The sequence below is a fragment of the Alexandromys fortis genome, unplaced genomic scaffold (assembly GCF_014885135.2).
Source record: "Alexandromys fortis isolate MF-2015 unplaced genomic scaffold, M_Fortis_MF-2015_v1.1 scaffold_36, whole genome shotgun sequence".
Classification (NCBI taxonomy): Eukaryota; Metazoa; Chordata; class Mammalia; order Rodentia; family Cricetidae; genus Alexandromys; species Alexandromys fortis.
This window is the reverse complement of record NW_026067915.1, coordinates 14,000,470-14,013,933: the sequence shown is the minus strand read 5'-3', so window position 1 is coordinate 14,013,933 and position 13,464 is coordinate 14,000,470. Positions and strand designations below refer to the sequence as shown.

The 13,464-nt window shown below is 48.8% G+C and overlaps 1 protein-coding gene across 7 annotated transcripts in view; it reads left to right on the top strand.

Annotated features, from left to right (window-relative positions):
- Fbxl2 (F-box and leucine rich repeat protein 2) overlaps positions 1–13,464 on the top strand; it is a 74,907-nt gene that overhangs the window by 21,374 nt on the left and 40,069 nt on the right. For all 7 annotated transcript variants that reach the window (XM_050139281.1, XM_050139278.1, XM_050139284.1 and 4 more), the window contains exons 3-5: positions 10,449–10,503; positions 10,653–10,727; positions 12,328–12,422. In XM_050139281.1, the coding sequence (XP_049995238.1) occupies positions 10,449–10,503; positions 10,653–10,727; positions 12,328–12,422 (225 nt within the window). The remainder of the gene's footprint in view (positions 1–10,448; positions 10,504–10,652; positions 10,728–12,327; positions 12,423–13,464) is intronic.

Sequence of the window (13,464 nt, the reverse complement as noted above, 5' to 3'; positions counted from 1 at the left end):
TGTCAACATCTTTTTTTTCTTTTTTCTTTTTTTTTTGGGGGGGGGTGTTTCAAGACAGGGTTTCTCTGTAGCTTTGAAGCTGGTCCTGGAACTAGCTCTTGTAGACCAGGCTGGCCTCGAACTCACAAAGATCTACCTACCTCTGCCTCCTGAGTGCTGGGATTAAAGGTGTGTGCCACCACTGCCAGGCTACAACCTGACTTTTTCTACACACCTTTCACTCATGCATTAAAGACTTTCTTAGGCGGGGCAGTGTGTGTGTGTGTGTGTGGCTCAGTTAGGAACACAAACGGCTCTTGCGGAGAATTCTCAGCCCTCCAGTCATAACCACCTGTACCTCCAGCTCCACCTTCTGGACTCCATAGGCAAGTGCATTCATGTACCCATCCACAAGACACATATGCAAATGTGTGACTAAAATAAAAACAAAACAACTGCTTGCTCTTGGCTCTCACATAGCTCAGGGGCCCGCACCTTTCCTGTCCTTTGTCACTGTGGGAGTGGTGTCATCCAGACTGGCCCAAGAGGGCTTACACAGATTTTCCACGCTGTCACTCTCTCTCTTGGTTTATGAGTTGCGATTTTAGCCGTATCTGTCAATGTGACACTTTAAGATCTGACTAGTTCCCTCGGATTGTGTTCTTTCCTTCAACTCTTTCTGCGTTTCCTCAGCTTCTGTGTTGTCCTTTTGTTTTTGATGCTTAGTCTCCAGAATATTCCTGAGGAAAGGTGTGGGCGGAACATTGTCCCATGTCCCTGTATATCTTTTTTCAATCTTACAATGATGAAATGCCATAACCAAAATAGACTTGGGAAGTGAGTATAAGAACTCAGCAGGGGGCTGGAGAGATGGCTCAGTGGTTAAGAGCATTGCCTGCTCTTCTGAAGGTCCTGAGTTCAATTCCCAGCAACCACATGGTGGCTCACAACCATCTGTAATGGGGTCTGGTGCCCTCTTCTGGCCTGCAGGCATACACACAGAATATTGTATACATAATAAATAAATAAATAAATATTAAAAAAAAAATAACTCAGGCAGGGCAAGACCTGGGAGGCAGGAACCGAAGCTGAGACCATGGAGGGAGCTGCTTACTGGCTTGCTCACTATGGCTTACTGAGCTTGCTATCTTAGAGAACCCAGGACTGCCTTCACAGGGGCGCCACTACCCACAGTGGGCTGGGTCCTCCCGTTAATCTAGAAAGTGCTTGCACACAGGACAGTCTGACAGAGGCATTGTCTCAGTTGAGATTCCCTCTTCCCCGGGTGACTCTAGCTCGTGTTAACTTGACAAAAGACCAGCCAGCATTGTCACCTTGTATCATTTCCATTGGAAAGCTAGCCCAGCGCATATTAAACTGGTTCATATTCCTCTCCCTGGTTAATTTAGATATGTTACTCTGTTCTCTTGACATCGTCACGTTAAGGGATGAAAACAGTCCTGGAGTTAAGGCCAACGGTGACCCCAAACTTGAATCTCCACTGCTCTCTCTGTGTCTTTCTTCTGTCTGTAGCTTGGTTACTGGCCTGTCGTCAGCCTGTCTCTCTCGCGTGTGTGTGTATATGTGTGTGTGTGTGTGTGTGTGTGAGAGAGAGAGAGAGAGAGAGAGAGAGAGAGAGAGAAAGAGAGAGAGAGAGAGAGAGAGAGAGAGAGAGAGAGAGAGATCTTCCCATGCTATATGTGTCCGTGTAGTGTCCCAAAGGCCTTCACTCTGTATTTGTTGAACAGCACAGAAAACATGGTGTGGGATAGTCATGAGTAGGGTACTTTACTTCTTTCTGCCCTCTCTCCCCAAGATAGATGTAGCCCTGGCTGCCCTGGAACTCAGTCTGTAGACCAGACCCGGCCTTTAACAGGGAAAGAAGTTACTCTCCTTACCTAAGCTGCCACAGAAGAGCACTTGAAATGGCAATGGATGTTATCTACCTATAGCCACATGTTGCTTCCAAAGATTGCATTACATCTATTGGCTGTTTTCAGCAGATGATGCAGTGCACACATATACACGTATATCCTTTTGGTCAGTGGTGTGGAAGAATACAGAGTTGAAGAGTAAAGCAGGCCAGGTGGTGGTGGCGCACACCTTTTATTCCAGCACTCGGGAGGCAGAGGCAGGCAGATCTCTGAGCTTCAGCCCAGTCTGGTCTACAGAGTGAGTTCCAGGACAGCCACGCTGTTTGTTACACAGAGAACCCTGTCTCAACACCCCCCAAAGATATTTTTTATGTGTGCATGTATATATCTGTGCAAGTGTGTGTCAGGAGAGGCTGCCAGATCTCCAAGAGCTGAAGCTACAAGTGTCTGAGCTGCCTGATGTGGGTGCTGGGACCTAAACTCGGGTCCTCTGGGAGAGCAGCCAGTTCTTTTAACCACTGAGCCATCTCTCCAGCTTCTATTTTGTATGGATGTGTGTTGGGTGGGGATTCACCACAGTGTGCATGTGGTAGTCAGAGGCTGTGCTCCTTCCTTAGGTTACTGCCGCTGTGGTGACAACATGGCCAAGTGCAGCTTGGGGAGGAAAGGGTGGATTCACTTGCAGGTCCCCATCACAATCCATCATCAAAAGCAGTAGGGCAGGAACCTGGAGGCAGGAGCCGATGCAGAGACCATGGAGGGCTCTGCTTAACTGGTGCGCTCATTGTGGTTTGCTCGGGCTCACCAACCCGGGGATGACACCACCCATGATGGGCTGGGCCTTCCCTCATCAATCACTAATTAAGGACATGCTCTGTGGGGTTGCTTACTACCTGATCTTATGGAGACTTTTTTCCTTATTTACATATATGGTTGTTTGATCTGCATGTATGTCTGTGAATCACGTGTACAGGGCATTAGATTCCCCTGTGACTGGAGTTACAGATGGTTGTAAGCCACCATGTGGGTGCTGGGAATTGAACCCAGGTCCCCTGGAAGAGCAGCAAGTGCTCTTAACCCCTGAGCTAACTCTCCCGCCAACTCTCCAGCCCCATGGAGTCCTTTTCTTAAACAAGGTTCCCTCCTCTCGAGCACTGGCGGTGCTTGCCTTTCATCTCAGCTCTCAGATGACTTTAGCTTGTGTCGAGTTGACAAACTAACTGTCCAGCATAGAGGACAACTACAGAAGCCGCTGCTTTTCATCCACCATGGTTCTGGGGATGAAACTCGGGATTCTGAGCACGGCAGCTGAGCCATCTCAGAAGCCCACGGTGTCCTGAACAAACCTGTAACATGAGCGGGCTTCCTGGAGATAGTCCTAAGTAACTAAGAGCAGGTCTCTGGGCAGCGGTGATAAAAGGGAGAGAGTGGATTCTTATTCCATGTGCCCCAGGGAAGAGAAGCCCAGAACTGTCTTCCTGAGCTAAATTATAAGATGTAATAATGATAAGTTGTAATTCGTGTAGCCAATTGGCAATTCCTCAAAAAACAAAACACAAAATAACCACACAGTGGTAATTCCGGTCTTGGGCACACTGTAGCCCGCGTGTCCCCGTAGCCTGGGTGACCTGGCAGTGGGCGCTCGTCCTCCCTGCACTGCGTTTTCTGTGCACGCAGGTAAGACTGGATCTACAGATGAGCAGAGTGAATAGCAATAGCTAGTAGTAAGACAGATAACAATTCACTAATAAAAGTTACGTGAACTCGTGTTCATCCCAACACTTACAAGGCAGAGGCACTTTGCAGCTTCGTCTATGTAGTGTGACCTTGTCTCAAAAGAAAACAAAAAATTACACAAACTTAAAATTGCTTATTTCTGGAATTTTTTTCATTTAATATTTTGAGATCACAGTTTGCTGTGCCAAAATTGAAGCTGCAAAAAAGTCAAAGTACATGATCAAAACAATTAAAAATGCCAACAGTTACATGTACACAAAATAGTCATAGCAGAACTGTTCACAAGAGCCAAGATGAGGAACTCCAGATGTCCATCACAGATGACTGAGCAAACAAATTGTGATGTAAACACACAAAGAGGCATTCAGCCAGGGGAAGTACCTGTGAATGCCAGTGCGGGTGAGTGTGAACATGCCAGTGTGAGTGAGTGTGAAGAGCCCGCTAAGGAAAAAAGCCATGCCCCAAAGGTCTGGTAAGTCTGTTTACCTGAAGGATCAGGGAAGCATCCTTGCCGCTGGGCACATCAGCGTCTGTCAGGGCTCAGGGGCGTGGCTGACTACCGTGTATGCATTTCACTTGGGGGATGAACCTGCTTCCAAACTTGACTCCAGCGCTGGCTGTACTACCAGTAGCTGCTGGATTTTGTGGTTGATTTGGTGCCTCATGGTTTCACCTCGTCCACTTAAAGCATCTCGTGTGAGTGTCAGGGCTAATATTTCTGCAGGGAACGTTAAAGATGGACTTACTATATCTTCCCTAAGAGCACTAGCCAGGAAATAAGAAACGGGGCAAATCTTCAGTTGTCTAGTAGTCATAGTATTTTGTTCTTATTTTATCATTATTGTTTTGTTTTGAGGCAAAGTCTCAACTATGCAGCCCCGCCTGTCCTGGAACCCACTATGGAGACCAGCCTGGCCTCGAACTCACAGAGTTCATCCACCTGCCTCTCCCAAGTTCTGGGATCAAAGCGTGCAGCACCACACTTAGCTAAGCATTGCTTTTAGGAGAAAGAAAGTGTTGCTAATGACTACCCTGTGGAGGAGTTAGGGGCAGCGTGGTTGGGTGCTGAGGTGAACAGTAAGGCTGACGGTGCAGCGTGAGCTGCTGCTGAACTGTGGACTGCAGGGGTGGGTGACACAAGGTAGAACGGGTCTGGAGCTTAGAAACACCCTTAGATGCCAGGGTGGTGGCTCACACCTGTAGCCCAGTACTTGGCAGCCTGAGACAGGAGGATTGCTGCAAGCTCTAGGCCAGCCTGAGCTAGAGTGAAAACCAGTCTCAGTGTTGTTTTTAAAAAGGAAGAAAGGGGTTTGTATGTTTGTTTGTTGTTGTTTCTCTATTTCTGAATAGGAAGGCCGTGAAGACTTTGCTTCTTTGAGGCCCAAAAGACTAATTATAGATAAATCCCTTCTTCGTTTGGAGGAAGCGAGAAGCAGAGGACGTGGGAGGTCTGAGAACGGGTTGATTTTCATGAGGGCCATGGAGAGTGATCAGGGAGGTGTAGCAGCTCTGTACCTGGGTTCATACCTGGGTTCCGTGTCTAGCCTAGGCATAGGCGTCTGCTCAAGGTGGTATTGTTATTTTTGACATGTATGTATTCTATCCATGTGTGTGCACATGCCCAGTACACAGGTAGAGGCCAGAGGACAACTTAAAGGGGTCAGTTCTCTCCTTCTGCCTTGTGGGTTCTGAGAATCAAACAGGTCTCCAGGCTCAGTGAGCGCCTTTCCCGTGCAGTCCCTGAGCCCTACTGCATTTCATAAAAATGGAACCAGCCGTGTCTCAGAGGCCCAAATGCAAGGTTCTTCGTCCTAAAATTTCTCCCCATTCATTTCTCCTCAAACACTGCTGGGAGGGCTGGAGCTGTCAGCAGTGCCTGGGCCTTTCGGTTCTTGCAGTCATGCAATGCAGAGGAGTTTACAGGCTTACAGCTGAGCTGCAACTAACAGCCTTCTGTCTCACCTACAAGAGTTAAAAACCTTGGGCAGGGGCCAGCCGCTCACAGGTGAGCTAAGTGGCCTTAGCTGCACTTGAGGACTGTGTGGCCTCTACACACTCACGACTGCCTGTAACACAGCTCCAGAGGATCTGACACCTCTGGCCTCCAAGGGTACCTGCACTCATGTGCACACCCCCACCCACCCACATACACACACATTAAAAATTAATAACTAGCCGGGGATAGTGGTGGTGCATGCCTTTAATCCCAGTTCTCAGGAGGCAAAGTCAGGCAGATCTCTGAGTTCAAGGCCCGCATGGTCTATAGATGAGTTCCAGGACAGCAAGGACTACACAGAGAAAGCCTGTTAAAAAACAAACAAACAAAGAACAAAACAAAAAAAAAAAAAAAACTAAGTAAAAAGATGAAGTGATCTAACATACATGCACTTGGAGGTCCAGATAGGAAGAGAAGGATTCGTCATACAAATGTTTGACAGAATAATGGCCCCAAAGCTGCCAAACCTGGTTATAGACAGCAGGTCAAAAAGCAGTGATCTCTCCAAGTGAGCTCACGTGGCGACCAGCATACGGAGGTGCCAGATAAGTTACTGACGAACAGTAAGGGAAAGTCTTGAAAGATGACCGATGCCTGTGTGGCCATGGTGACACCAGTGCTTGGGAGACTGAGGATCAATGATCATGGGCTCTATGCCGGCCTGGGCTACATAACAAATCTCTTGCAAAAACACAAATAACCCAAAGACAGTGGCCTGTGCCTGTGTATGAGCAAGGCCAAGAATACGCACAGGGCCGGGGTGTGAGCAAGCGATTCCAAAGAAAAGATGCTTAAAGCACTGAGAGAAAACCCTTCTGTCCCTAGCTGCACCCCATACTTACCTTCAGACAGTGAAAGCCTGGAGCCAGCGTGGTGGCGCATGCCTTTAATACCAGCACTGCAGAGGCAGGCGGGTCTCTGTGAGTTTAAGACCAGTTTGCTTTGTCTACGGAGTGAGTTCCAGGACAGCCAGGGCTGTGTAAAGAGACCCTGTCTCAAAACAATCAAACAAACACAAAAGAAAGCCTGGGCTGGCAATGTGGCTCAGCAGGCAAAGGCGCTGGCCTGGTGTCCTTGGGCCTGTTAAAGGCAGGAGGGGAGAACCAACTCCGCAGAGTTGCTCTCTGACCTCTTCAGGGATTCTGAGGCTCATCTCCCCCCATACCCCCACACACCATACATACAGTGATACTTTCTAAAGATTAAAAACTAGCCAAAAAAATTAATAAAAGCCTGGCCTGATGAGGTGGCACAGCAGGAAAAATACTTGTGCAAGCCTGGTGACTTGAATTCAATGCCAGAAGCCGTTGCTGATGCAGAAAACTGACCCCCAAACTTGTCCTCTCACCCCCATGCTGTGCTGTGACTTCTCCAGTCTGCTCCCCGCCCCCACACCGTACAGACACAGATAATAAATTTATATAAAAATAAACCTTTTCAAGTGTGTTCAGGCTGAGAAAGATTCATCACACACACCTCCACGTCAGTGCTAAAGGAAATTTTTGTCATGAAGACATTCTTTATGTCTCCGGGAGGGAACAGCAGTGCGGGAGGTCTGTGCAGGTAAATGGACAGTAGGTGCCTTGAGATGCATTGACTGGTGCTGTGTGTGTGGACTTTTTCTCCCCCAGTACTCTAAACCCTATTCTGTCCAAGTTTCCCGCAGACTCAGTGTAATGCCAGTCGACAGGCGTCTAGAAGGCAGATGGAAACTCAGAGGGTTGAGAATAGCAAGAAATGAATGGCCTGATGAACAAGGGTCAGGAGTCTGCACGATGGAACTTCAAAACCTAGGGCAGGCCCAGCGGTGCTCGGGAGGCAGAGGCAGGCTGATCTCTGTGAGTTTGAGGCCAGCCTGGTCTACAGAGTGAGTTCCAGGACAGTCAGGACTGTTACACAGTGAAACTCTGTCTCAACCTTCTCTCCCTGCCAAAACAGCCTGGGGTGGATCTCTGTAGCTAACACGGATCTAAGATGTGGACCGAGGGCCACAGCAGCTGTCCCATCTACGAGAAGATCTGTGCTGGCTCCTGTGGCTGTGATCAAATACTCTGACTGACGCTTCCCCCTTAGGGGCGAAGGCTCTGTTCTGGTCCACAGACTGCTCCTCATCTGCTGTGGGCAAGGGGCAGCCACAGGTCACACAGAGAGCAGCGCGTGCTGCTCAGCTCCTATGCGTGTTCTTTCTGTCCAGTACTCGGTGCCTGACAGTGGGCTTCCCGTCTCAGTCAGTGAGGGTGTCCCGCAGGCACACGTAGGGGCCGTCTCCCGTGACCTAGAGTCAGTCATGTGGGCGACACTCGCAGTCTCCACTTCTTCCTTTTGTACGTGTATAGCTTTGCACTCTAGGGTTGCTCTCATGGGGGGAATCTGGGAGCCACTTTTTAGAAAGAGTCCTCAAGGGCCATGACTAGTCCCTGCTTCAGCTAGCTCTGTCTCGTCTTTGTTTTTTTTTTGGGGGGGGGGTTGTTTTGTTGTTTTTGTTGTTGTTGGTTTTCAAGTCAGGGTTTCTCTGTGTAGCCCTGGCTGTCCTGGTACTTTCTCTGTAGATCAGGCTGGCCTCGAACTGAGACATTCGCCTACCTCTGCCCCTCTAGTGCTGGGATTAAAGGTGTGTGCCACCAATACCCAGCTTCTTTGTTTTTTAGTTTAAAAAAATTATTTACTCTCTCTCATTCTGTGTGTGTGTGTGTGTGTGTGAGAGAGAGAGAGAGAGCAGGTTGGAGCAAGCCGTGGCACCTGTGTGGAGGTTAGAGGACAACTTGGGAGTCACCAAGCCTGGCGACAGGCACCCTTACCTGCTGTGCCCTCTCCATGGCCCCCGCCGTCTGTGTCTGTCACTAGTGCCCTAGGGTCTGTCTTTCACATCGATTTCGTTCATTAAACCATGAGTCAGGAATCGGCATAGGCTGCAGATTGGCAGCTGGAAATAGCACCATGCCTGTTTGTGGAAATGAGATTGCACTCAGTTTAAAGACGTGTGTGGGGACATGATGGAAATGCTCCGGATGCGCTTTTCCATTCAGAGTGATCAGTGCAAGATGTGTTCTGAGCCACTTGGCTCCTGTCTGTTCCAATCCACAAAGGTCTTATTTCACTTAGCGAAACTAGATTTTCCCAAACACCAAAAGAAGACTTCTCCACACGGTGGCTAGTCAAGTCCTAAGAAAGAACTGCTGTGTCAGACTTTCCCAGGCAGTGCACATGAGGTCGTGGGCCAACTGGACTACTTGGGTTCAGATTCCAGCTCCACCCTTTTCATCCCTGCCGCTTGGTCAAGTAACCTGTCTCTGAAATGGACACGCCCACAGTCCTTTCCTCACCCTGTAGCTGTGACAAGTGACTTAACCTGTAGCTTGCAGGTGGTACATGGTGCACAACAATCCTTTAGCCAGAAGTGTGTGTTGCCGTTACTGGGGGATGGTAGATTGTGTCATTGTCACATGGATTGTCATTGAGATATTCAAGGGGACCTTAACTCGTTCCCTTTCATTTCTATCGTACATTTTTGCATTGAGTCCCAGCATGACATGTGCATGGGTAATTTGTGGAGCCACTTGTAGGCTACCAAGATGGCTGCTGGGCAGGAGGGCCTGTGGGGCGAACAAGATGAATTCCCTTAGATGTTACATAGGTGTGCTGAGACCCTGGTGGAGGGTATGGATTTATATGTAAGCACACATTTCAGCCGCTAGCACATTCTGTACTTAGATCTCTTACGGTCAGTGCAGCCTTTGGTCTTCTGTCCCTCGTGTTCACAGAGCCTCTGTTGGAGAGCCATATCTGTCATCTCTAGTCCCATGGTAGTGGGCAGCACTGTGGCACTCTAGGGCTCTGTCAATCACCCTTGAGCCCACAACTGGCTGTGACTTTGAAGGCTTTTGGGGACCGAGACTGGTGTGCATTTGCCATCTTGTCCTGTCCTCTTGCTCACACTTGCACACCTTCTCCTTTCTACCCACACAGCACCGTGCCCGCCCTCAGCGGGTCCCCCTCCGCGCAGTGTCTCTCCCCAGCAGTGCTGTGCAGAGTGCACCCACTCTGCTGCCATCAGCACCTCTAGTGTCAGAGGAAACCCCCAGGCCCTGCCACACCCATGACCACCTTCCTCTAAAACCATTATTGTTATTGTTACCGGAAAGGGGGGTGAGGGCATGAGTCAAAGAATCCCAAGCTAACTCCAAAAGATTCCAGTTATATTTCCTTATTATAAGGGCAAACTCACAGAACAGGAACGAGAAGTCCCACATCAGGTGTGTAAAGCAGGAACCAAAGAGAGAGAGAGCCCTGGGCAGGCCAGCGGTTTTTCTCTGGGTACCCAAAAGGTCACACCCTCACCTGGCCCAGCCTCTTAAAGGTTATTGGCTGAAGGAGGTTCCCCATCATGTTATAGACATCCCAGGCTTCCATCTGTCTGTCCCTTTGCTCCTCCTCCCTGTCTTTTTCATTTCCTGTGGCTCCTGGGCTTTTTGCCTGGGAAAAGGTGCTTAAAGATTGTGAGAACTCTGCCAGGTGAACAGATTCATCCAGTGAGAGGGGTTTTCTCATCAAACCTTTTGAACCACATTATTTGAGCCTCCAGTATCTGAGCCAGGAGTAGGTGCTGCAGGTCAGGAACGTTAGGAGGACAGGGAATTAGTTACCCTGGGGAGAATTTAGAGGACGGATTAAAGCAGAACAGGAGCAGGCAGACACTGGGTGGGGAACTAGTGTGCGTTAGTGTGCTGCCAGCTGAGTGTGTGAGCCAGGGGCGCTTGAAAATCCTGTTTGTCCCCGCGATGCCTTAGATTTTATCTTCCAAGTTCTAACTGTCCTAAAATGCTGACACCATCTCATCATTCTCTCTCTCTCTCTCTCTCTAGAATTTTCTCCTTCTTGGACATAGTAACTCTTTGTCGATGTGCACAGATTTCCAAGGTAGAGTATTGGCTGGTTGCTGGTGTCGATGAGAGGGCTGAGCTTGGGTCATACACGTTACAACTAAACGTTTGGGAATACACAGCATTATCTGTTCTCAGTGGATGTGTCCTCCTCACCCCACCTCCTCTCTTACCTCCACTTCCCAGGCATGGAACATCTTAGCCCTGGATGGAAGCAACTGGCAGAGAATAGACCTTTTTAACTTCCAAACAGATGTAGAGGTAGGTTAGTTCACTTAAGTTATTTTGTATTTATTTATTGTGTGTGTATGTGTGGACATGCATTTGCCAAGGGTAGAAGTGGAGGTCAGAGGACAACCTGTAGGAGTTGGCTCTTGGGTTCCAAGGATCAGACTCAGGTCTCTGGCTTGGTGACAGGCACCTTTACCTACTCAGACGTTACTCTGGCCCCATTTGTGGTAATAGTCTTTGAGCAGGGTCTCTTCGTATTTCAAGCATCTCCAGCGAGTGGGCAGAACACATCTCTCTCACTATTCACTTTGGAGCCCCTCATTCCTCCTGCTTTGGTGTGTGAGTACAGAGAAGGCAAGGACCAAGGGATCCACCTGTCCTCTGGAAAGGGAAGCCTTAGTCCCTACAGATAACCCCCAGCAGTAATTCCTGACCACCCACATGGTTCTGAGCATGCTCTGGGTGCTCTTGCGTTGGTCCTCTCAATATCAGACTTCAGAGGGGCTGCAGAGACAAGTTGGTGGTTAGGAGCACTTGCTGTTCCTGCAAAGGATCCAGGTTTGATTCCCAATACCACATGGCGGCTTACAACCATCTGTAACTCCAGTTCTAGGCAATAGGATGCCCTCTTGTGGCCGCTGAGGGCTCCTCCACCCACATTGTGCACATAAACTCACACAGGCAAACACACAAATAGATTAAACAAAATAAAGATTAAAAAAATAATTAAAAAAAAACAAACAGGAGAAACTGAGGAACAAATAGGTTGAGTCTAAGGAAGTGGGCTATGCACCTGCAGGTTGACAGAAAAGGCAGAATGAAGTGTTCAAGTGTCAGGAGCTCAGGGGTCTTCCCTCCAGTGCCCCTCTTTGTGAGTGTGTGTGCTTCTCTGGGGTGAGGAATTTCCATGCCTTTGGAGACTGGACATGTGAGACCAGGAGATCACTCAGTGGGTAAAGGCACTTGCTACCAAGCTTGACTATCTGAGATTAATTCTGGGGCCCCACATAGTAGAAGGGGAGAACAAACTCTGGCAAATTGACTTCTGATCTCAGCACATATGCCATGGTATTTTTTATATGCATACACGTCTAAATAAATAAAAATTTAAAATAAAAAAGCAATTGGACATTCCTCATCAATCTTTGTAGTTATGAAAAATGCCATCCACCCATAGCTGAGGAACTATTGACAGTCGATAGCTGTTGAGAGAGGGAGGAATCAGTTTTCTTTAAGGACAAACCCTGAGCCGGGCAGTGATGGCACACACCTTTAATCCCAGCACTAGGGAGACAGAGGTAGGCGGATCTCTATGACTTCAAGGCCAGCATAGACTACAGAGTAGGTTCCAGGACAGCCAGGGCTACATCCTGAAACCCTGTCTCAAAAAACAAAACACAAAACAAGAATATGGCCCCTGGTATTGTGGAGACGGTGGCTTTCTAGTCCTCGGAAAGGCGGTGAGGTTGTCAGACTTCTCACTGTGCTGGTGAAAGACAGGTGAGGACCGGCTCCGGGAGCTTTGGGCGCATCTCTAGCTGCATTTGGAAAACTCCACTCACTTTAGCTTATTCTGTTATGAAATAAACAGCATGAAAAAGTGACCGTCTCTCACCTTTCTCCATTTAAGGGCCGAGTTGTGGAAAACATCTCCAAGAGGTGCGGTGGCTTCCTCAGGAAACTCAGCTTGCGGGGTTGCATCGGCGTTGGGGACTCCTCCTTGAAGTGAGTGACAGCCACCACAGCTGATGTGTGGCATCAAGAAAAGCAAAGCAAACATATTCTGTCCTTTTCTTCCACTAAGTCCTCCCTGTGGTGATTATCATAATGAGAGCTATGGCTTTGGAGCGACTGAAACTCCAGTGTCCTGAAGGGAACAGCCTGGGGACAATGGCGTCAGCTGCCCAGTGTGAGCTCGCTCTCCTGGACGCCAGCGGGGCAGTTACAGAGCATGTGCGGAAGTGCCGGGAGTGCCCATCAAACAGCTGGCAGACAGCGGGGCTGTGCCCAGACCTATTTTCTCACTCCCCTCTGTCCCTTCTACCCTCTCCTCTAGTTTCTTCCAAGACTTTACTCACACGCAAAGTAACTCAGAAGCGCCTGTATTGTAAGGTGGAATTCTGCTTACTCGTGATGGGACAGGTTTATGATGTTACTTTTATTATGGTGATCAGCAGCACCTGTGCACCTGCATGCATGTCCCCTTCCTCCTGGATAGCCATGGTTCATTGGAGGAGGAATGGGTTTGTTTGGCTTACAGGTTACAGCCCATCATGGAGGGAAGCTAAGGCGAGAACTCTAGGCAAGAGCTTGAAGCAGAGACCATGGAGGAACACTGCTTACTGGCTTGCCCGGCCCGCCTGCTTAGGGACTGTGTCACCCTAGTTGACATGTGAAGCTAACTACAGCGTCAGGCTCAGTAGCAAGTGGCCCCAGGCTTGGTGGCCAGCATTCTCACCTGCTGGATCATCTCTCCAGCCCATGAAGGATTTTTTTTTTTTCTTTTTAAGACAAGGTCTCTTGATTATGTAGCTCTGGCTGCTCTGGAACTTGCTAGTAGACCAGGATGGCCTTGAACTCACAGAGACCCACATTACACCCTGCCTTCAGGAGGGTCTTTTAAATAGAATGTAGTAGAAAGTAGGGAAGGCTAAAGAAAGGGAGGGCCAATACAGGTCATGTGGCTTGACCGTGGTCAACACCCATGAGCTACCACAGTGAACAATGCCAGTATGAAACCATCACTGTGTACACTGTAGATACACTG